Consider the following 24,177-nt stretch of genomic DNA (forward strand, 5'->3'; position numbering starts at 1 on the left):
CACACATAAAAATACTATGCAGAGCATAGGCTGACACAGCAGATGCTCTTTAATCATTCAAGGTTCCTTAAAATCCAGCAAACCACTCAAGCTTTTCTTTGGCAGCAGCCCCTGGCTTTGTCTGGTATTAAAGACAGCAGTTTTCCACCATGGAAATGTCAAAAACTAGCTAACGTTTTATCCTGACAATACCATTAAAACATATTTTGTCTCTCCTCTCAAAAACAATCCTAACCTTCGGGATCCACCCAGGTGCAGGAGGATGTCAGGATCGCGCTTCAGCCCTTCTTGAACTCTCCCCAATGAGGAGGCTGCTGGGAGGGGTGAAGGTCTAGCAGCACGCCGACTCCTGCTCACAAGGGAGAAAAGGGGATAAATGAAGGAGAGGGGAAAACAGTGAGAAGCAGTGGGTGTGGTGGGAGGTTCAGCCAGTTCAGCCCCCTGAGGGGGGAAATTCTGTCGAAGAAGTTAAGGCGACCAGAAAGTTTTCAAGAAGGCCTGAGGTGTTTCCTGTTAACACTACCCAACCAAATCCAACAGACACCTTTCTGAGTGGTGTCAAGGAGAGCTGCTGGTAAGGAAAGATTTGGGTAACAATCTGGTTCTGTCCTCCACTTCTTGCAGCCACTGTCATACGGGTGAAGTTTTCACCTGCTGCTGCCCCAAAGCTGAAACAAGCCCTGAAGAGCAGGAGCGTGTGTGTGTGTGTGGAACCTGCATTTTCACACCATCTCAGTTTCTGCCTGCTTGTCACTTTGGTTAACATTTGAAAAATCCATTTCCCAGAGTGACTTTTTATAGAGAACAATTTAAAGCTGGAAGCCCAAGGGACAATCTACAATTTAATTCGCTTTTTGTTTTTGCTACTGGATAAGATGATGTCAAAAAAAACGAAAAAAAAAAAAGAAAAAAAAATTACACTAAGAGTAGTTTTCATTTTACCAGCTGCAAAATCTGTTAGGAGTTATGGTTTTATCAGGAATGGATAAAGCAAAGGTTGGTTTATCAAAATTTGCCTGAGCTTTTCAAATAAGACCAGCTCAATGACAGATACGAAAGGCAATGTCTAAGACAGAATTTGGGTCAGCGATCTGCAATAGCGTACTTGCCAGTGTGATCAACGTGAACCTACAGCTAGTGGAGACACCAGGGTCACCCAAACATGAGGATGGTAGAATGACCAGGATGGAGAAGCAGTCTGTGGAGGTTTAGGGAAGCAAAAAGACTGGTTCATAACAAGGACCATAGACTGTAATTGCTGTTGAAAAGAAAAAGTAAAAAGAAAAAAGAAAAAAGAAAGATAGCAGGTGATGTACTTAAGTCTTACTTTCTACATCCTTAATGAAAGGCACTGTTTTAAAAATGGTATTTTTATGCTTAAAACATAAAGTTTTAGATAGACAAAATGTTTGCCAGGAATCCATCTTATATTAGATTTTGGTTTATCTGCTCTGTTTTTAGCATGTTCTATCTAAATATATATATATATATATATATTAAAAGAAAGATAAAGGAAAGTAGTAATCAATAGCCATAAATTTCCAGCAATATCACAAAATCCCTCATGAGCTTTCTGAATGCTAACTGTCTCCACTGATTTAACAAAACAGACAAGATCTGTACAATTTTTGAGAAGACAAACGTGATCTCGTAACAGATTGGTATCTCTCTTCTTGGGGCTTTTCAGTGCATTTATTCAATGGTTTTGAATGTACATTACTTAACAGAAACATTAAATGCCAGTGCTTTGCAACAGTTTTGTTACTGTCTCTTTAAAGTAAACAAACAAAAAAATACATTCAAAAAGCAAGGCTGTTTTGCTCACGTGATGGCAGAGGCTTGGGCAGCTGCAACATATACTGTTCCTGCTCAGAGACATTACCCAACATCAGTCAGCTGTCATGAAAAGAGTTGCACAGAAAGCATTAAAGGATAAAAAGAAAGATATGGGGGTGGGGGGAATTGAACAAAATGTCACACATGCCAGCTCATCTTTCCAGAAGGAAGACACCAGAGTATGTATATTTGGGGGAGGAAAAATGGGGGTAAAGAGCACTAGCATGGAGAAAACTTGACTTCAGGGGAAAACCAGCAGCTCTCTGAAACTCGTTTAGCAGGTTCACATTCCTAATGCAATCTGACTTCTGTGTTGGTTTTGGTTTTTTGCCCTATTTCTTACTTTGCTTTCCAAGATAAATGTAACAAAACTGAGGTAGAAATAATGGTGGGCACACTCCAGCCTGGAAGATTTCTAATGGATGCTAAATGAAGATTGCATCACGGACAATGGAGCCGCACACACATAACAAAAACTCAACTTTACAGTTTGGAAAGGGAAATAAATGTACTTTGAGGGTTCAGTTTTGCTTTATTATTTGTACTGTTTATTTGGTCACAGTCTACTGTGTTGCTATAAACATCTCTGCAACCCATAGCTCTGCCAGTGACCTACACTGATTCCACTCCCTACAGCTCCACCAAAATAACCTCAAAACCATGACCAGAGCCCCATAGTAAGCGCCAGCAGTCACAGCTTAAGGTAACTTGCCTCTAGGAGTCCTACCAAATCTTACATTTGACTGTTTCAGCTGCTAACATAAACCGATTATGTGGCTTTTTTTTTTTCATCTAAGCACCTTCTAAAGACTGTATCACATAATTATCAAGGAGCAATATGCTGAAAACTCTTACAGTTTACCAACAAGAAAAATTGTTCTGCTCTGATTTGATTCAACAAATTGGCAAAAGAACAGTTTCCTAACACTGCAATCCTTCTGTTTCTAATTTTAAAAACTGTAAAGCTTCAGTCATATCACACTTTAGTTTTTTTCCTGGATACATTCAAAGTAATTTTCCTTGCCATTTTCCAATTGTTGAGGTAAACATACATATTTAATATAAAGTAACATTGAAGCCTAGCCTATAACTCTCAGCAGTACATAGTGCTTTCAACACATTCCTTTGAGGTACTGTACAAATCACAATCACTTTCCTGAGTTTTTGCAGACAGAACATTAAAAGAAATGAACTGCAGAAATTAAGGTCCAGATTACCATTACCCTGTTTTACCTGTTCTTAGTTTAACACTACAGAACAGACAGGATTGAGGAATACTGTTGCTCTTAGAATAGCAAAAATCTGGTTCTCTGTCGCAACACAACCGTTCATCTCTTTAGTCCAATAATGTTTGAAGTTAAAGCTCTTTATATTAGCACATGCCACCAATGTAATTGTGAGGCAAACAAAAAATAAAGCACCACTTCAGGCACTTGACAGCAACTAAATCTCAAGAACAGCAGAATGGAATCAACACACAGGGTTCATGTCCTTCTGAAATCAACCCACTTGCACCTTGCTCCTTGGTGAGTATTGTCTGGCTTGAACAGAACTGAGCATCAACATGCGCTTTCTGTCATGTGTGGCTTTTTCAGATCAGCAGCTCTTGTTTGATGCACTTTTCCTTCAAGTCTACCCTGGCTCTTTAGAGGCAAGGTATATTGTAGTCTTCCCAGTACCCTTTGCAATTTTAACACTACTGAAAAGGGTTCTCTACCCTATGTAGCAGGTTCTGTGTGTGCCAACATTCATTACTTTTTTTTTTTTTTTTTTTTTTTTTTTTTTTAAGTAGTATCACTGACTGCAACCAAACATTTTGTTCCATTCAACATATGTATCAAGCTCTTTTTGAGATATGCTAGGCTGTATCTTGCAGAAAGCATTTTCAAAGTCTTGATATGTAACTGGCCTCAACTGGCTGGGCATAATGGCTGAAAGGTCTGTGGCTGGCATGGCATGGAGTGGGCCCACCACTGCTTCCTGACACAAGTGAGCCACATCTAGTCCAGAAAAGCCTTCTGTGCGCTGGACAAGCAGTGCAACCTCCTTGTCATTGAGACAATAATTGTGCTGTGAGAGCAGTTGTACTATTATCTGGTGCCTCGCTGTGCTGTCAGGAAGTGGGATTAAAAGTCGTTTCATGAAGTACCTTCGAAGAGATTCATCAATTTCTTCCGGTTTACTTGTGGCGCAAATTACTACTATTTGGTCCTCAGCAGAAGTCAGTACAGTGTCCAGCTGCATAAGGAACTCGGTTCTCATCCGACTTACTGGACTGTGTTCTTCACTCACTTGCGAAGAAAGAAGCATATCAATGTCACTAACAAAAATCACCGAGGGTTGGCGACACCTTGCCACAAGGAAAGAGGCATGGACAATTTTTTCTCCTTCACCTAACCACTTTGTGACAAGGCCAGAGCCAGTGATTTTGAAAAATGTGGCTCCCAGCTGACTAGCTATACATCTCCCCATTAATGTTTTGCCCGTTCCCCGAGGTCCAAATAAAAGGATGCTCCGAGGTAGAGCAGTCAGTCCATTGAATGCATCTGACCTCAATACTGGCCATAAAACCTCCTCCTTAATGACGGCCTTTACTAGATCTAGGCCAGCGATGTCATTCCAGTCTACGGGAGGTCCTTGGTTGATAATCTCATTGGTAACAAGGTCAATGAGGTGTGTGTCAGTATTCTTCAGTTGCTCGTCCACAGAGTGGTTGGATGAGGTAGCTGCACGAAGTCCCGGGCCTTGCATTGGGTGAGGGAGGAGCTGCCTGTGCTCATCACCGTGCTCATTCATTACTGGGGAGGTATACTTCCCAAATGAGTCACTCGATCTTGAACCCAGTGAGTTTTTAGCAGTACTATAGGATGGGGGTGTGAGAGCCCTGCTGGACTGGCTGCTGAATTTCCTTTGCTGTTCAGAGGACATTAGCTGCTTTGTTGGCTTAAATGCTAAGGATGATGTTTCAGCACTTCTGTCAAATCCATTCCCCCTGTTTGCATTTGAAATGCTGTTGTCGGGCATTCGATACATGGGACTCTGTGTAGATCTCTGTTGGCCATAGCTGTAATTTCCATAACTGGAGTCCATTTCTCCTTGCCCTGCCATGTAGAAAGCTTTCCTTTTGAGAGAGCTGGCTGAACTGTTGGTCAGGGCAGACGGTGCGATGGGCGTCAGGCCATGGCCCTGGTAGGTGTAGCTGGGGACGGTAGTGGGGGGCAGAGGGGTTGGAGCAGGGATTCCTGACGGCAGGTAGGCCGAGGGTGGTGGGGCACCCCCAGGGCTGTACCCAGGGCCAACAGCGGTTTGAGGAGGGTAAGTGGCAGATGGGTAGCTGTAACTGGAGAGGTTCGAGGTGCCATTGTAGCCAGGGACCAGGGCTGGTGGTGGCGGCGGTGGTGGTGGGGGCTGTAAAAGCCCCGAGCTATGCAGGGGGGACGGATGAGGGGATGGAAGTGCAGGTGCTGGTTGGCCACTGTAACTGGTATGCAAGTAGGAGCCATTGTATCCTGCGGCGTATTCCTGAGATGGGAGCCCTGAATGAAGACTGGGAACAGTGTGACTTCCGCAGGTGCTGCTGGAGTAGCTAGGTTCAGCCAGATTACTGGCCACTCCGGGCGAACTCCCGATGCTGGCTGACACATCTGCGGGAGGGAGGGCCGCGCTCACGCCAGCTTTGCTGGCAGTGATGACATCTGGTACGCAATTCATGGGATACACGCTCTCTGAATTCAGCGAAGGCTGCCAGGGCTCGCTTTCATTCTTCCGTCCGTTCACCAGCCCCGAGGGAGCTTCAGTGTAATTGCTGAGAATAGGCCGTTCAGCTGGGCCCTCCAAAATACCGGAGTATTTTTCTGCATACTTTTTCAAGAGATTGGAGGCAGTCAGAGCCGAGATGTCATCATTAGCCCAGGCGTACTGGTAGGTGCGCTGCAGGTGCCCCCGGTACGCTTCCACCTTGTGGGCCGGGGACCGGGTGGTGGAGGTGATATCAAAGTGCTGTTCTGGCCACTGGGCATGCTCCGGCGTCCACTGCATCTTCAAGCCTAGGGCAGCAAGAGAAAACAAAGTTAGCAGCAAGCTCAGGCTTTTTCCAAAGCATTTTAAATGAGTTCTTGAATGGATTGCCTGTAAACATCTCATTTCAACACTCTGAAATGCTGTACTTAACATCACAATCCTTTAAGAAACAAAATGCAGTGCCCTGATGAAGCAGCATAAACAGTCAAATTATTGGTGGGTTTTTGTTTTTGTTTTTGTTTTTGTTTTTTTTTAATAGGCACACACACATTTTTTTGTTAATTATGTAGGGGATATTTGTTGGTTTAAATATATATATATACACATATACACGATGCCACATTTCTTAAATTAATTAGCTAAGATTTTAGATTTTAAATACTCTGAATACAGATTTATTTTTAACACACAAGGCATCCAACTGCTCTGTCCTCTCTCATCACTGTTTCAGTTTTATATTTTAACCAATATAAAAATACGAGACACAGCTGACAGAACACATCTAGGATACCTCTCTTATTTGGTACTGAACACCTAGTTAGCACAGTATAATGCACCCTGTGCAGAACAATATGACACAGACATAGCAGGTCATTCCATAATCCAACTCTCATCTAAAGTGGTCCACGACAGTTTCAAATCTGCTTCGTGGAGTGCAGCAAAGCAATCTCCCAGGCAGCGCTCCGTCGCTTTCATCACACAAAGCCTACAACTCGGTATGAATTACAACTGGCTCCTTTCTGCCTCTCAGTTCTGTTGTTGAGGCTCTGGAAAAAAAAACAAGCATGACTTGTCTATCGGTCTCCTTGCTTGCTCTCTCTTTTTTTCACCCCCCCCCCTCCCCTCACAGCCTCCAGGGTACAAAGAAAGGGTTGAATTAAAAACAAGATGAAGAAAAAGAAACAAAGGTAAGTCGCTAAAAGTTCTATGGCTTACAGAACTGGCTATCAAAAAAACCACTACCAATACTAAAAAAAAAAATTAAAATTACAGGATGCAACTATCATTTTAAAGCAATTAATCCTGCAAATAATGTGATGTGCATTATTCACTCTCCCAGTAATCCACTGCACATAGTAAGAGCAATTTACAGGCGTTAAGATAACCCCCTCCAACTCTTGCCTATGCATGGTAGGCACATTGCTGATTTTCCTACAGCTGTATCAAATAGACTTCCTTAATCTCTCTCGTATTACCAAAAGTGATTTTTGCAAACAGTCTTGTGCCCTCTGGCACAGATTCCCTGATAAGGAAGAGGCCTAGTCGAAATGAAGCATCTGTGGCACTAGCTCCCCTCTGAATTACTGCAGTCTATTTTGACAGCTCCTACCCCCTCCTGTTTTTCTCCCCAACCCCTTTAGCTCTTCATTGCCTGACTCTGGCATCTGACATGGCCAGCTTAGCCTCACTGAGCTAAACCTAACACAGCACACAGTTTGGTAACAGAATGGCATGTTTATTCCCTTCTGACTCCCTCTTCCTTGTTTGCAAAACCACTGCACCAGACACTGGAAGTTAATTAGCAGGATGACGCTGTGCTAATTGTGTTAATTTACAAGGTTTTAGTCAAAGAGAATCATTCCAGGGCTGGCACTGCTGTCATGCTTCCGACTTAATGATTAAGAAATACTGAAAACAAGGTGGGAAGAATTGCAGTAATTACACAATAAACGAATAAAGCAACAGATTCATTTGCAATTATATTTTATTGCAGTTGCACTCATTTGCATTTGGATTCTTCATTTTTATGTTTGGATTCACGTATTTGCAGATCACCAGATCAGTTAAATTTAGCCCCAAAACTGCAAAGCACCTCTAATTATGCCTTGTATTTTATTTGTACAAGTACTGCGAGCCTCAATCCATATGAGCATGCCATTGATTACTTGTGGATTTTTTTCCTGAGTGTTCTCTTTCTCTCTCATTTTTCAAACACTCTGACAACTTGAGAAAAACGTCTGTTAACAATTATACAGTTACCCTCTAACAGTTAATTCAGAGAAGCGTTTTTGACAAATGCAGTTTTGAGACTGAGTTTTTTGACAGATTTATTTCTTTCATTTAGAATTAATACAATCTTTTCTGCTAATTGTTTCTGATGTTTCAACCGTTGCCTTTCGAAGGGGGTAAATGTATCATGAAATTGGGTGAAATTATAGAAATCGTGCTCATAAGGAAAAAATGCTATTTTAATGAGAAACCATCAAGGTCTTTCAGAAATGATACTTTGTTAAATTCAGCTGGAAATTTGAAGAACAAATCACCAAGAGCCAATTGCAAGTAATCAGTATCTAAAATTCTTCTACTGTCAAGGGATTTACTTCAAGCCTTTTAAAATGGAAAGAATATTAATGTTTTGGTAATGCAGAACTGCCTAATAGTGATGCGGATGCATTAGTCCTATCACAAACAAACAAACCAACCAAAAACTCTATCCATGTTCTCTGATTTGAGGCTTCTAAGGTTACCAAACAAGCTTCTGTTACAGACCTGCGCAAGAACTTGAGCACCTTGATGCTTCAACCAGATAGTAATGAATGGATACCATGAGAAAGACTCTTAGCAAAGAATGCACAAAAGCAGCAGTGAAACTTCAAAAAAGGAAGGCAAATCAGGCACAGATGCAGCAGACAATTTGATTGAGCTGGTACTTGTACTGTAGTTAATGAATACACCTTTGGCACATTGTCTTAACTGCTTGTAAAAGGAAGACTATTTAAAGAGGTAATACAGTAGGTCAGAGTGTAACAACATACATCATATACTACCACTTAGCAAGCTTTTCAAAATACCTTCTACAAATACTTAACAATTCCACCAATTGATCTGTTCCTTTAGAATAGATTTAAATGGGTTTTAAATAAAATAATTCTATCTCTTAGTGGGGACATCTGTTTAGACGGTTCAAAAATTTAATTCTTTGAATTGTATAAGATTAATTTATTTGCTTTGTTATAAGGCTGCAAAAGAATGTCAGAAAATCTGAACTATCCATTATAAGAGGCAGGAGGAAACCACATCAGCATTCTTCATTTGGAATAATTGGTAGATAGACCAGTAGATTCACATTGTCATGCTATCTTTGGATATGCTCACTGCACAATAATTTAAAGTTTATTTATTGATGCATATTAAATACCAATGCATTTAGCAAAGGCTGTAAAGGCAGGATTATGCATTGATTAGATAAGCTTAAGAGAACAGGACTGTTCTCATCCCATGAAACACGAGCATTTATTCCAGCACATTGCAATCATTAGTGTTATTTGGAAGCATAGGTTAATAGTTAAGCATAAGCATATTTTCTGCATTAGTATGCAGTGAAGAAATCCGTATTTACATTTTGTCCACTGGAATGGTCTTCATTCAGGAGCACAAAGAGGCATTTCCTCAATTTAATATTAATTGAAAAAGAAGCAAACTTTGTTCGGTTTAACTCCCTTTGTTAATAACTCAGTAATTGTTTGACAAGAGTCAGATGTCTGATTTCAGAAAAAATAAAATAAAATAAAGTTGTAGATTCCTTTAGTTATATAAACATGCTTTCTTTCCCCCCCAAATTTCTTTATGCTTGTAGCTACTTCCCCTGTGCATTTTCAATTGTATTCTATTAGTTGCTTTTGCTTGAGCTGACATACCTTCCTACAATTCTTTTGTTAAGAATTCCAATGATGATATAAACACCTCATATCAAATAAGGGTATACTTAGAGGTTTGTTTTATTCTGATTTTTTCAGAATCACTTAAAAACTGCCATAGCCCACAGCACTGTACATAGCACATTTGCTTACTAACTCACTAAAATCCAGAAGCAACGAAGGCTAAATGTATTAATATTGTTATTATTATTATTATTATTATTATTATTATTTTGCTAACTTAAGGATCCTCTTAGATATCAACATAATTGGTCTGTGCAAACTGCGTTGGTATGAGCTGTAAAAGACAAAAGGAAAGGATTCTGTTCTTTAAGTAAAGGTATGTACTTATCAGAGAATTGCTTTTAAGATAAATTTAATACATTACATAGGAGAGGCACTGTAGGCCTTTTCAGCAGTATCTATTTTTCCTTGTCCTGACAGCCCTGCTACACATTTCTCCTCAATAATTCTTGCAGTTGGAACTATATGAATTACATCTAAAGCATTACAGTCAACAATTTCATTATTCAATTACTCTGAACTATGTGTTTGACTATTCGTTTTTTCCCCTTCTAATTTTGTACGCTAAGCCCGAAAATGTAAAATCTAGTAAATAATACTTCATCAGCTTCACATGCATAATTCTGTATGGCAGAAGACCACTTTCAAATTCAGACTTATGGGTAAAAACAAAACCAAAAAGAAATATGCCAGAGTAAGGAAAATAAAAACAAGTTCGAAATCTGAATGCAAAAAGAAACAAGTAGCAGCCTACACAGCGTGGATGGCCAGAGAGGTCCAATCCTGTTGTAGCCCAAGTGAGTTTGTGCATGCAAAGATCCCTCTACCCCTGCTGCCCTCAGTATTGGGTGGAACTGCTCAGCCCCTCACAGGATTAGATCTGTTACAGAAGAAAAATAATAACATGCCACTCCTTTCAATTTGAATGGAAGGAAGCTGAAATGCTTTCTTAAAAGGCACAGAAAAGTGTAAAAATACTGGCCAGGACCAAACTGAGTGAAAACACAACAAAGGATTTGGTGCATCCCACAGACAAGTCTGAGTGGTAGAAAGCCTTCCAGCCAACTGCATATCAGCAATGCTCTGCTGTAGGCAAACACACTGGTATGTCAGTACACTTCTCTATCCATTCACATTTATAATAAAATAATCAAGCTAAAATTAAATCATAAACAACTTCCTGAACAGGTTGCACTGCAGTTTCAGAAACATTGAGGAATAAACCCGTACAACATGCAGCCACTGTGCACTGGGAGATAGCAACAAGACTGCTCACCAACCTTACCAGCCAGCTACCAGAGCTTCCGTTTAGGTCAGGGACCTCCAACATTATTTCAACATACCTGAGGCAAAACAAAGCAAATCTCCTGTCATGATTTCACTGTGTCTGCCTTGTCCCTCCCTGGGGTGTCTTAGGCCCTATCTAGTACAAATCTACAGGTTCGTTAGTAAAACTGCTGAAGAAGGTTCTTTACTTCAGGCATGTGGTTGAACATGCTCTAAGCAACTGCTTAAAGCTCTATGGAAAAGAGATAGCCCACAGCAGTGTGAACAAATGAATGAGGTATTTCTGAGATCTGCCATAGCCACTGATACAAGCACACTCCACTCCAAGTGCTACCAGGCTTCTTCCTTCTAGATTTGTCAGTGGATCTGGAACTTCATTATTTTGAACTGCTTACATATTTAGCCAAAGCTGTCCCTGTCCTCTGAACTGCTACTTTCAGCTCTGCCTCCAGTTATTCAAGACATTGAGTATTTACACTATGGAACATAATGATTTTAGCCTAGAGATTGCTTCTTGTGAACATGCAGATATCAGAGCTTCAAAAACAGCCACTGACTTACAATGGTGCTTCACTGGGAACATGCCAGGACTTCCCAAATTTCAGTGAGGGCTGAAGGTGTCATTACCTTGAGTATCAGGTCCTATATCCACATTTTAATGTCCACCTTAAGCATGGGAAATAGTTGAATAAATGAGTCATGCCATAACCGCTGTGCAAGATGTAGGACGTACAACTCCCTGAATTTACAGTAAATCTGATAATATTTTGTAAGCCTGTATACTGTCATATGTCCCATAATAATAAAAATTAATTCAAGATAAAACATTTCTTTTACACTCCATTTTTTATTAATAAGCATAATTTCAGCTATTTGAAGATAGTGCAACTGATCTCTCTTAATTGGAAACAGAAGGGATTTTGAAGAGTGGATTGAGCTAATTATGTTTTGCAGAGGAAAAAAAAAAGAAAGAAAATGATTCCCACATTTATTTTCTAATTACCCAGTGAAGACCTCTGCTCCAGTCCATGAGGATCTCCTTTGACGTCAAAGGATTTGGTGGGAGGATGAGTCTCCAGCTGAGCTGCCCAGTTATACAGAGCCAGCTTTGGAAGCTTGCAAATGCTGCAAATGGCAACCACAAACCCAGGAAAACTGACTTGGAAAGTGCTCTCAGCATTTTTTGGTAAGGGTCTGGTCTTCCTCTTATTATACATAGCCTACGCATGCCACGCGCATCAGTGGGAGCAAGCTGTTGGCAGGGTGTTTACAATATGATTCCCATCTAGCAGGGACAGTGAAAACATTTCAATCTTAAAACACTTAAATCACGAGTAATATTGAGGATCACATACATGTCAACAGCACTTAAAAGATAAAAGCAGCAACGAAAATGTAAGATATTTTAGGAGAGCCTGGAACCAGTTAAGAACAAAACCCCAGACTTGGAATCTCAAACTAATACATCCCAATTATCTCATTTAAATACTGTCAAATGATTAGTCCTTTTAAATCACGCTTTCGCACCTCAGGACAGCAAATTACAATACATCTGCAGCAAATGAGTTCTCTCCTTCCAAGCCCCCTCCCTGCCATTTACATAAAGCAGTGCCTTTGATAATCACAACACCATTTCTGGCTGAACATCCTTTAGCAGATTCATCAGCTTCAAAAGCCTTATAAAACAGAAATAAGGAGAACAAGCACGCAGAGGAAACTAGGTCCAGAGATGGCACTCTCGTATTTAGCCAGCAGAAGCAGGCTGGATCTGTCAGCCCCCCAAGTAGCAGTGGTAGGGACAGGGCACCTACAGGACCTCCCTGGATGCTGCCCACTGGAGGTAGCAGTAGCTCTGTGGCAGCAGTTCACCAGCACAAAAGCATTCTCAGTTCCACACTCCCCACATACAGGGTAACCACATTGATGCACTATCATTGTGTACCGTAAGTAAAGCCATTTATGCACATATGTATCAGAAAACTTCCACACCCACAGTTGGTTTTATTTGTGATAAACTACAGTATATCTTAAAAGATTTTACTACATCAATCTGCCCTCACTGTACTCATCTGTTGTTAACACTTTTTTAAAATAGAAAATACACTAAGGAAGACAATAATTGCAATTAATTTTCTTTTCAAATATTAAGACACTTCTTCCTAGGCTTTACATTTTTAAGCTGTTTCCTTCAAGTATCTCTGAACACTACACTGCTTTTAAACAGCCCAGCATATTTTGTTATCATCAAACAAGGAAGGTAATAAGAACCTCTGAGACAATTAATATTCAGAAGAACAGTAAATGCAAACAAAAGTAAGGATAACTGCAAATAAACAAAATCCAATCATCCAGTTTTTATAGTACGCAGAACACACTTGCAATATATTTTGCGTGGTTGTAATATAGCACATAATCTGCAATTTATGTCTATATAAACGTGCATCAGTGCAACTACTGCAGGATAACTGTAGTTAAAATATTAAAATATTAAAATATTTACACTGTAAGATTGAGTCATAAATGAATGTAGCTATTTCACAGATATTAAAGTACATTTGCAAGAAAGGAATAGTTTAGACCTCAAGCATGATTCTGCTCCCACTTAAGCACTCAGTCCAAATCTCCAGTAAAACTAGCTGAAGCTTTCAGCTAAATTATATTCTCTTTTTAATGAACTAACTAGTAGGAGCAGTCTTTTACTTGGTTCCCTTTCCAGAATTGGAGGCAGAGGCACATTGGCTTTGAAAGAGAGTAACACACATCCTTAAAAGCAGAGCAGATGCAATGCACTCCCTGCTTTGCTGTTTTTCTCATGTAATCAACTGCATCAGGTGAAACACAGAAGAACGAACTCATGTTTTAGTAAGTCAGTGAGAAGCAAAAGGAGTGAGTTTCCAACATGGAACATTCACATTCTGAACTAAACTCTTCTGTCCAAAAAATTATTACCTGAAAATTGTAATTGTCAAATACTGGAATCCATCATTTTTCCTTTTCTGTTGTTATCCATGACTCAGTAATTTCCTTCTTTTAACATCTTTTTTTTTCGTTTATACTTAGAACTATGCTTTTCCTTGCTGCAAATAAAGCATTTTAAAACCCTTTTTTTCACATATCATAAATCCATTAAGACAATTTCCTTCTTACGCTCACTTCCTTTTGCCAAATGAAGATCATCAGAACATACCACAGATGTCCAGAGGGACAGCAGAGCTAATGAATATGTATGGCTTATGTCACAACAGAGCACTCCCCTTGTTCTGCAGTATCGACCTTCTCTTATGTGAGTAAATAACAGGTGAGCACTCGTGTACGAGGATAAATGGGGTTAAAACTGCCATAAAGGGACATACTTTATTTGAACAAAGTGGGTGTGCAATAAATGGAGATTTAGGTGATGCTGAATTATTTTTATGTCACAGTGTTCCAAAATATTAGAAAATGATCTTGCTCTAAAACACAAGTTATTTGAAATATATTTCTATCCAATTAACAGCAGCAGCATTCCGTACAAATTTCCATTTATTCCACTATGTTATATCTTTCAATTTATTTTTCAATCACTGTGATTTAAGAATATACCTACGTATGCAACGTATTTCATAGCTTTATATATACCAAGGCAAGTTTAATTCCAGAGAGTTATATAATCAGCTCTATTCTTTTTACAAATGTGAAAGCAAAGACCAGTTTCAGGAAGTTTCAAATAACTGTTGTCAGGTTTGACCCAATAAGCTCCACCAACAAGAGTGAGAAAGCAAACATGCACGGGTCACTAGCACAGTGGTCAGCCTGTAGCCAAAAACACTGCTTTCCTCTTAACGCGCTTAGTCCAGGACCCATCAGCACAGGAAAGGTACGCTTTACTGAGATTAGAGTACCTCTGCTAATGAGCTAAATGAGAACAAATACTGATTAAATGTATATATAGAAGTAATCTGATACTTGAGGGGAAAAAAAAAATCCTTCTTAAGATGATTCCACACACAAAGCCTGCTCAAAATTTGTTTGTTATTTATGCATTTTGCTTTTTGGCAATCTGCACATTAATTTTTAATGAAATAGTAAAGAGATGTTGCGTCTCACACTTGGATAAAAATATTCTATAGCCAGAACTGGGTGACACAGTGCATTAATTCAGTGTCCTTCACTCCTGGGACCTGCGTATAATTTAGTCCAGCCAGAAGAAAATAACTTTGATCTGAAGGCTGTGGAAAAAAGCTACATATGAAATGAGTTTTGGTGGGTTTAGTGTTGTTTCTTATATACAAGACGACACATGAAGATAAACTGCTTTCGGCCCGGGATTAGAGCAGAGTGCTCCAGAGAGCCGGCAGCCCCGCTCCCTGCTGAGCCCACACAGCCGCACGCGTTTCCTATAAGCACGCAAGGCAGCCAGCGCTGGTATGCACAACCTTTCCAAAATGCCCTAATACCTCATATGTGAAAGGGTTGCGTTAGCAAGCCAAGTACTTATTTTGTCTTTCCATTTCAAAACAGCAAACCCAACGCACGCATTTCAGCATGACGCTGTGAAATGTGGTGTGTTACCAGAGAGAGCCACGGTTTCCTCCCCAGGCCAGGGAACACCTTGGCCGCACCACCAGCACCGAGCTCATCACGCTCCAGGGAAGAGCCCTAGCCCGGCGTGCTCAGCTGACCCTGCCTTCCTTCCTGCTCCCCTGCCGCACAGCAACAAGATTAAAAGCAGGAGCATAACCAACGACCTGACATGCTGGAAACACTAAGCCCAGTTAAATCTTTTCCCAGTTAAACCTTTCAATTATTGTATTCTACAAATTCCAAAGATTCTTTCTTGCTCATTCAGTAAAACGTATCTGCACTAGCTACAGAAAAACGGAATACAGCTCTTTTTTTTCTTTTTCTTTTTTTTTTTTTTTTTTTCTTTTTTTTTTGCATGATCTTCGTTTGGGACTAACAGTATTGTTTCCTGAGCATTTGAAAAGAGCTCTCTAGATTGTTAAACTGACTTGACAAATTATCCAGGGAGGGGAAAGAGGAGGAGCAGGGAATTTTCTATAGACAAACACAGAAAGCTCTCTATGTATATATATATATATATATACATTTAGATATTTTACACACACAAGCTTGAGAAAGAATGCCTCAACTGAGAAATTTAACTCTATTTATGCTGATATTTTCACCTCATTGCTGGAGAGAATGGGAGGGAAAATAAACCAGCATCTCAGGTGATCTGTTGGTTTTCCTGTCCAAAAAAGAGTGAAGTTCATCCTGCAACAGGAAAAGTTGAGCCAGGTCTTGAAGAACACTGTACGTCAGAGTGCACAGGCATTTCAAGGGGTAGAAGGGAATAATGCACTGCTTTTAAAAACAGAAAGAAATGTTAGAGTCTAACTGATAAAAACGTCACATTCCTTTGCAGCTATCACACAGATTCAGCCCTCTCTGTAAACAGCCTTCAAGAGAACAAAAATCTAAAACCTGCAATGACGATATCAATAACTAGCCAAGCCCTGTTGATAGCTTAAGTAACAATAACTGTAGCATTTTCCTGTAATTTTGTCCACACTTTTATTGTATAGGTAGTCACCTAATGATGAAATAGTTTTAAAACTTCCTTCAGGGTACAGAAGTCAAGCTCTGCTGATTAGCATCTCAAAGCTCACTACAGCCACACATTTATATAGCTGAATAACGGCACTTGTGTTTCTATGATGTTTAAAACAAAACAAAACAAAAGTACTATTTTACTTGATGTTTGATGATGCACATCGATGAGAGTCCTTTTAAACAGTATAAAATATATCACAGCTAACTAAGAATTTCAAAGAAAAGGTAGAAAGGCAACATCACGAAAAGAGCCAAAATGTTTTTGGTGTCAATACTGGATGCTAAGACTCCAAGATTCATGAGTTTGATTCCGCTGTCACTTATCTGGTTTGAAGTCAGAAGAACCACTGAAGTTGATAACTTACTGTGAAGGATATAAATGTGCCCCAACTCTTCCTTTACGTTTTTATATTTAGGCACTAGCTGATTATACAAATAATGTTCACCTGCATTAGGGTTTTGTGCTGTGTTTAATAGAAAAGTAAAATATACGTAAGTACACAAGTGGTAACATTTCATTAACATATATACAGACTGTTCTGGTATTTGCTGCACGAGCTCAATTCCTAATTCATTTCTTATGTCTAATAAGGTAACTTGAAGAAATAAGAACCTTCCTAAAGTGTGCTATCAATGGAATGGACAGAATTTTGGTTACTATCACACTAGCCCAGTGTACCACCTTAAGCAGCACCACATCTTCTATCTGCACACCTCTTTTGCTATTTCTCCAGTCATATTTTATGGCAAGATTTTAGTTATAAAACTCTCCATCCAATTTTATATCGAACAATATTATAAAATTACCTTCAAATTAATTTAGTATTAAAAAAAGCTATATGCTATCTACAGGAACATTACAACGTTAGTAAATATCCATCAAATATCAGTTTAAATTCTCTTTTTTGTCATTAAAGCTTCTCTTTTCTTACAGAAGGTGCAAGGAACATATAGCAATCACTTAAAGAAAGCTGAACATTAATAGAGATATATACACAAGGCAGCAAAAACAAAATTCAGAAACTAGGAAATCTTTACTGAGACATTTGCTACTGGTAGTAGAAATTACCCTTGGTTTGTATTGTTAAAAAAATAAAAAATAAAAATAAAAAGAAATGGTTTGAATTATGATGTACTGTGAAAGCTGCAAGAGTTTTGTGATTGCAAGTGAAAGATTTACAGATATAACAATTGAAAGGTGGATTCCACTAATCAGAGGAATGCATAACCTCTGCAAAGCAGGTAGGAGTGAATCATTTTAATTTTCTCTCTTACTTATGGCTTTATATTCTTACACAAGGGAAGCAGAGGAAACCTAAATATGACCCTATTTAGATATATTAACTCAAAAGCCTTTGTAGAATTCTTAAGCAAACAGGATTGTGCCTCCAATGCTGCCCATCTAGTTTTGCAATGCATTAAATTGGACGGCTACTTGGACAGTTCTCTATTCATTACTGAACTGTGGAAAGGAAACACAGAGGTGGCATTTTCCTTTTCAACCATGTAATGCCTTGTAGCCAGATTCCAAAGCATCAAGGAGAGATTCTTTTTCTTTCTTTCTTTTTCTTTTTTCTTCTTCTTTTTTTTTTTTTTTTTTTTTTTTGCCAGACAAGCTGTCGTAATTGAAATGAAGTCTAATCAGACTCATTACTGTTTTCAGCAATTTGCACCACCAAAGATGCTTATTAGGTAACAGTGTTTAATAAACCGCTCTTTAGAAAACTACCAGTAATGAGCTCTTAACAGCCAATCTTTAGCGTGAATGTAATGTGAAAAGTGTTCCTAGCGCTGAATAGATTTTCACATTTAGTAGTGTCATAATTAAGCTGTAGAAATGGGTAGCTGTGATCAGAGATTTACTGCCGTACAGTATTTTTTTTCTGAAAATTTATTTGAAGATACTTGGGATTCAATAACATTTCCAAAGCAAATTTTAAAATTACACAAAAGACTGTTAGACTGGCTTAGCTCTGTAAATGAGAGCTTACTTGGGGAATGCATAGAGAACTGTAAATCAGGTATCATCCACCAGACACGCATGAAGTTAATTCCACCTAGCTTTTTTTGACTGCTCTTCCATCACCTAACAATTTCCAGTCATTAATATACAAATAATAAATGTTGTTGTCATCAGCTGAATAATAATGAACAAAAATGGCCATTAAAAGAGGTACTTGAAGAAACACTTGTCAGTTCTCCTTCCCCAGTAACAGTTGAAAATGCTTGAGGGAAAAAAAAAAAAAGGAACAAACTGCTTGGATTCAAAATAAAATTAGGTATGCATAATATCATATATTGCAGATTTTATATTGATGCACATATGCATATACAACTAATGCTGCTTTTCCTACATATTTCAGATACTATTAACTCCTAGTACATATTTAACACCAATAAAAACCCAAGTTCATAATGTAAAAAACACCACAGATCTGAACATGCAGCATTGTAAAATATATTATTCAAAAAACACAGACATCTGCAAGAGGTAAGTTTTCATCAATAGGAAGTTCAATTTAACTAGATGTATACTTCACTGCACTAGTCATATCAATACTAGTATCTAACAAATGCTGAAAGAGGCAAAAAAGAAAATAAACTGCATATATAAGCTCCTGCTAATTAAATACCCAGAGTGAATCCTGAGGAGCAGCCATGTTCTTCACTAGATTGATTTGGGCCTGACAAAATATTTAAAATTATCAATAAGAAATGACCAAGACCACTTTTTTGTTTCCCACTAGGAGAAACACATAGGGATGTAAATGTTGTTGTGCTTACTAGAGATTCTGTCAGAGAAGCTTTGTCGGCGGCCAAGACTTTGGAAGGAAGTGCATAAAGATGAGCAATCAATAATGAAACCACCGACAAAATGATGCAGACCTTAATTCTCTTGAACTGAGATTTTCTATCAGAATTCCATGATAAGAGGCTAAGAACAACTCCTTTACTGAATGAGCGCTCTTACTACATCTTTTATATACCCTAGCCCCAAACTTCACTAGTCCTAAATGCAGCCTATAAGCCTCTGTATCTGTTTGCAGCTTTCTGAATCAATAGGACTATAAGAACTGAGACTACCAAATTAATGCCAGTTTCATTTGATTTTGTGGTATGCACTCCTTTGCACTACAAAGTGTAAAAAGGAAAGGAAAAAAAAACAAACCCAGAACTCATTCCCAGATGGGTTTTTGTAGCTTTCAGATCAAAATATCTTCCAGTTTCTTAAGTCTGAACTGCATTTGTACTCAGATCCAACATTTTTAGTGCCGCTGCGCAATTCCAAACCTCGTACCTTTAAGTCAAACACTTCTCTCTGCTCACTGCAAAAGAAAATAAAATAACAGACTCCACAGCTGCTTTGGACTACCTGCTCTTCTACTTCTGAATAATGCATTAAACTTCCATCATTTGTGAGTGACAAACCGATGCTTTAAGATACAAGATATGCATTCTGTACTGTTGATTTTACTAAGCACAAATGCTCTGAAATATCAATTCCTCATCAATAAGTACTTCAATACCTTGCAATATTTTTAGTAGTTTAAAAACTAAGGTTGACAGCAGTACAGCATCTGCAGGAGGCATCATTATAAAACTACAGTTAGCATCCTTTCTTATTTCTAACATAAAACTAGGAGGGTGGCAGCCATTAGTGTCCTTCTGCATCTGAGCACTGTCACAAAATAAATAAATAAATAAAAATCACTTTTCAGCCTCAGATTTATCAGTATTTTATCAAGCCTACAAAACACTAGTCTGTTTAACTAAGATGCTGACTCCAAGCAACACCTGGCTTTCTACAAAAATTGAGAATCCTCCTCCTGGTATCTGTGGCCCTGCTTATCCTGATCTCCAAAGCCTCTTCTAAGAGATTCTTACAGGACTTTCCACTGAAGAATCGGGACCTACCAACTTTTACTTATTACACTACTTGCACACTGCTATCCTGCAATGGAGTGCCACATCAACAAGGGGTATATACTAGCATAAGAAATTTCATAATAGGAATTTCATAGAAAGTAAAGGAAGCAGATGAAATTACAAGAGCATGTTAAACTCTGTAGTCAGAACTTGCCCACAAACACTGTGAATCAGTGAGAAGAAGCAATAGGATCCTAAAAAAAGGACAGCAAAAGAACGTGCTGATGCCACCTCTGTGGCACCAGAGGGCAAGAAGTCTCCATGGAGGCACACCAGGCAGGAGAGGACAGCTCCAGAGGCAATGTCTGCTGCCACTGAAGCCTAAGGTGAGCCCTGGAGTGGCTCGTCTCAGGACAGCTTTATCAAAACACAGCATAAATAGCAGAAACTGGAGCTCACATGAAACCCACTGCGCTGTCTTACAGCAGCAGCAGAGACATTATTCTGTTCTCCATCAGTGAAATTCCAATATCACAGCCCAACTTCTCCCAGGCAGGACCCAGCATCAATCACAGTCTGCCCTTCAACAAAAGGTACCATAAACAATCCATGGGGTGCCTTTGAGTATACCACATATTTCTTTGTTCTCTTGTTCACAGCAATAGTATTCAGATTTTTTTATTATTTTTATTTTTATTTTTTTTGCAGAGTAGAGAGTGGTTTGGATGGAAAACCATATAAAGTTGTCTCACTGGAGTGTTCTGCACTACTTTTTTTGTGGCATTAAAAAAAATAAAAAAAAATCCACATTAATTGTTCAAAAGAGAAGCAAGCACTTGTCCAACTCTTCCACACAAACTGCTTCTGCAGACTGCTGAGGTTATGTACTATTAGGGCATATTTACAAAGCAACACAATAGATGAGACTCAGTAGATCAGAACATTTGTCCAACATATCTGGAATTCTTTGTATTACGGCAGGTATTATTCCTCATTCTTGATGGGCTTAAAAACACAGAATCACCTGATAGGTCCTTCTCTAAAGGTAGAGCAGTCTAGTACACAGCCTCCCTGATTAGAATTGGTTATGGAAATATGAAAGAGGTAAAATGAAGAACACCATGTCCTATAAAATTCACTGTGCCTGGGGGTGCAGAGAGTTAATAAATAAAATGCATGTGCAAGTGAGGAAAATACTTCTTGGCTTTGGAGGGACCTGGGTGAGTGTATTGGAATGCACCAGCATTTGACTTATACTTTATTTCTCATAGAATCTGTTTTCTGCTTTTCCTCTACATAGCTATCTACTTATTTTAACATAACTCTGTATTTTTGTCATTATACAATCAAGTTCTAATAAAAACCATAATGCAAACAGCCAGTTGTGTAATGAAAAACAACACAGGGTTGAAGGGGGACTCCTGCCTGATCTCAGCAGCAGATTAGCTTATGCCTCGCAGCACGAGATAGAAAATATGTTCCTCACTATTACAGTTTTGATTCTGGATTTGTGTTTTATTTGGATTTTTAAAGAGCCACAATATAAATCTTTAATTTAGAGATTATAAATATATATGTATGTATAACTGCACATATGTATCTGTTTCCCCTCCCAGAGCAGGGATGATGTTTATTTCTAGTAATGGCATAGTGACTAGCTTGGAAACTTGCTGACAGAAGAACACAACCAGAAAAAACCAAACACATTTTAGGCTACCCCAATGCAGATCAATTGCAATCCCAAATACATGTTTTTCAGACATTCCAAGCATTTCTCAGCAACCCCCTTGCTGCATTGCAGCATACTAAGGGATTATTTCTGCATAGAGAACACCACAGTCTTATTCATAAAAACGTTAAAAAAAAAACAAAAACAGCTAATTGCTTTTTATACTCCATAAAAGTTAGCAGTTTATTCACCGGCAGCAGGCCAGGAAAGTTCCTCCAACAGACACAGATTTCTCAGCTGCATATTTTCTTCTGTACCTGACATACACGATCTTCTCCCCTTCCCCTCCCCCAGTTCCTCACATGCATTTCTGCAACTGTCCTTTACCTCAAAGTTAAAGCTGTGCCAAATCAAGAGCAGTAGCACTAAGGGGTGGCCAGAAAATAGGACAGCAGAGAGTTTTGAAGTTAACAGAGGAGCATCCTGTTCCTACCACTTATCAATCATGTTTCTGGTTTCTTCAGTACAGAGAAGGCCATGTTGCACAGCTGCCTCTCACCTTAGGGACTTAACTCTAGAGATACAGCACAGTCCTTGAAGAAGCAAAGCCCCAAAGGCCTGTGGGATTCATGTGGAGAGGTCCCAGCCCAGCCCATCAATCCAGCCACCAGTGAAAACTTAATGCATCAGCACCAGTACGTGGGTTAGTTGGTCTGCAGCCATGCCTCGCACTGAGAATGAAAAGCAGAAAGTAGGAACAAGGAAACCACACTTAAGAGGACTTCAGAATCTTAAGTCCAAAACAGGCAAGAAAAAGAGGCAGAACCTTCCAACTCTAATCTTTGTTACATACTCTGTAAGACTGAGGCAGGCTTTAAATTTGTCCATGGCCTTATTTAACATTTTGGTTATTTATTTATTTATTAAATTTTGCATTACTTTCATCAGACACATTGTGACACAAAGACTTTGTGCCACCTTTTCAAATATACATCCAAAACATTTTCCATAATTTTCTATATGTGATTTAATGAAAAATACCTAGGGCTATATCCACGTCTTGTTCATTCTTTGTATTAAGCACAAAGCTTGCCATGACTGAACTAAAAGGTACTTGATAACAAATGGTTAGAGGGCACAGACTGATATTTAAGAGGTAAGGTTGCACCAAGGTAGCTTTGATGGGCCATTTTATATTGAGGATAACCAGAAATGACATTTCTTAAAAAGGTCTGTATTGCTAAAGAGAAGGAATGCCCTAAATGCATCAATGAAAACTGCTGCTGAGCATGACTGCTTTTTTTAATATTCTGACTTTTTTCAAAGGAAAGACAGTCATGCTACAAATGTTTTTTCAATAAATCTCAGGCGAGTACTGGCACTTCCAAGACCAGTTGCACAGCATACTCTTAAAATGATTAAACTGTCTCTCACAGCACTTTAAATGATAGACTGCCCAGAAAAAGCACCAGTGCCCCACAAATTAGGAATTGTAGCAGTAGTTGATAAGCTAGAATGAGCTCTGGGCTGTTTTAGGACACCCCCCCCCCCCCTCATTACTGGGCTGCCCCTCTTGGAAAATCCTTCCCCTCCCGTAAGGTCATTCAACTAGATTAAAATATCTCCCTGTAATGTTACCTCTTTATAACACTTCACACACTAAGTACAGAAATACTAGTTACTGGATGAACAACGATCCTCTTTACACACAGCATAAAGATACCACCTATGTGATTTAGTTGAAAAAGAAAATTTAATCTATATTTCTGACCGAGCTTTATCAAAAGCCACAAGTTGCTATGACAGAGAATTTAAATCGTTTGGATGATTCCCCTGCTCTCTTCCTCAGGTTGTTATTAATGTCTATAATTTAGGCCTCTGTGTTGCTAATATGCATGTGCCTCTCTCCAGTCATATGAATAAAGCTGCATAATTAGGCACTGGTGTAATTTGTAGCCTCCAACTCATTCTCCCACTTCCCTTTCCCGATGTTCCTCAAAGAGGCTGTGATTTATGTTGGCGGCAGATCGTGACACCGTTACTCACAGAAGTACTCTCTGCCTGCAATTTCCTGGAAATTACTGACAAAAATTAAATCCCTCAGCAAGTCAGAGCAGCACCATGATGGTGATAAGATGGCACCAAGCCCCTGCTATACGCACTCCATTGCTGGTGACCAAATGGTTAACCATGCTTGTCCTTTCATCCTCAAACCTGACAGGGACTTCTTCAAATTCCTTT

General features: G+C 39.1%; 1 protein-coding gene across 6 annotated transcripts in view; it reads right to left on the reverse strand.

Annotated features, from left to right (window-relative positions):
- The window catches only part of FIGN (fidgetin, microtubule severing factor), a 99,993-nt gene that overhangs the window by 3,734 nt on the left and 72,082 nt on the right, over window positions 1-24,177 (reverse strand). For 5 of the 6 annotated variants that reach the window (XM_048952638.1, XM_048952639.1, XM_048952636.1 and 2 more), the window contains one exon: window positions 1-5,882. This exon is cut by the window's left edge and continues 3,734 nt beyond it. In XM_048952638.1, coding sequence (XP_048808595.1) covers window positions 3,631-5,874 — 2,244 coding nt within the window. In that variant the 5' untranslated portion in view covers window positions 5,875-5,882 and the 3' untranslated portion in view covers window positions 1-3,630. Of the gene's footprint in view, window positions 5,883-6,367; window positions 6,624-24,177 lie in introns of all 6 variants that reach the window. The other variant, XM_048952635.1, reaches the window with a different exon arrangement.

Source organism: Lagopus muta, chromosome 8 (assembly GCF_023343835.1).
Source record: "Lagopus muta isolate bLagMut1 chromosome 8, bLagMut1 primary, whole genome shotgun sequence".
NCBI lineage: Eukaryota > Metazoa > Chordata > Aves > Galliformes > Phasianidae > Lagopus > Lagopus muta.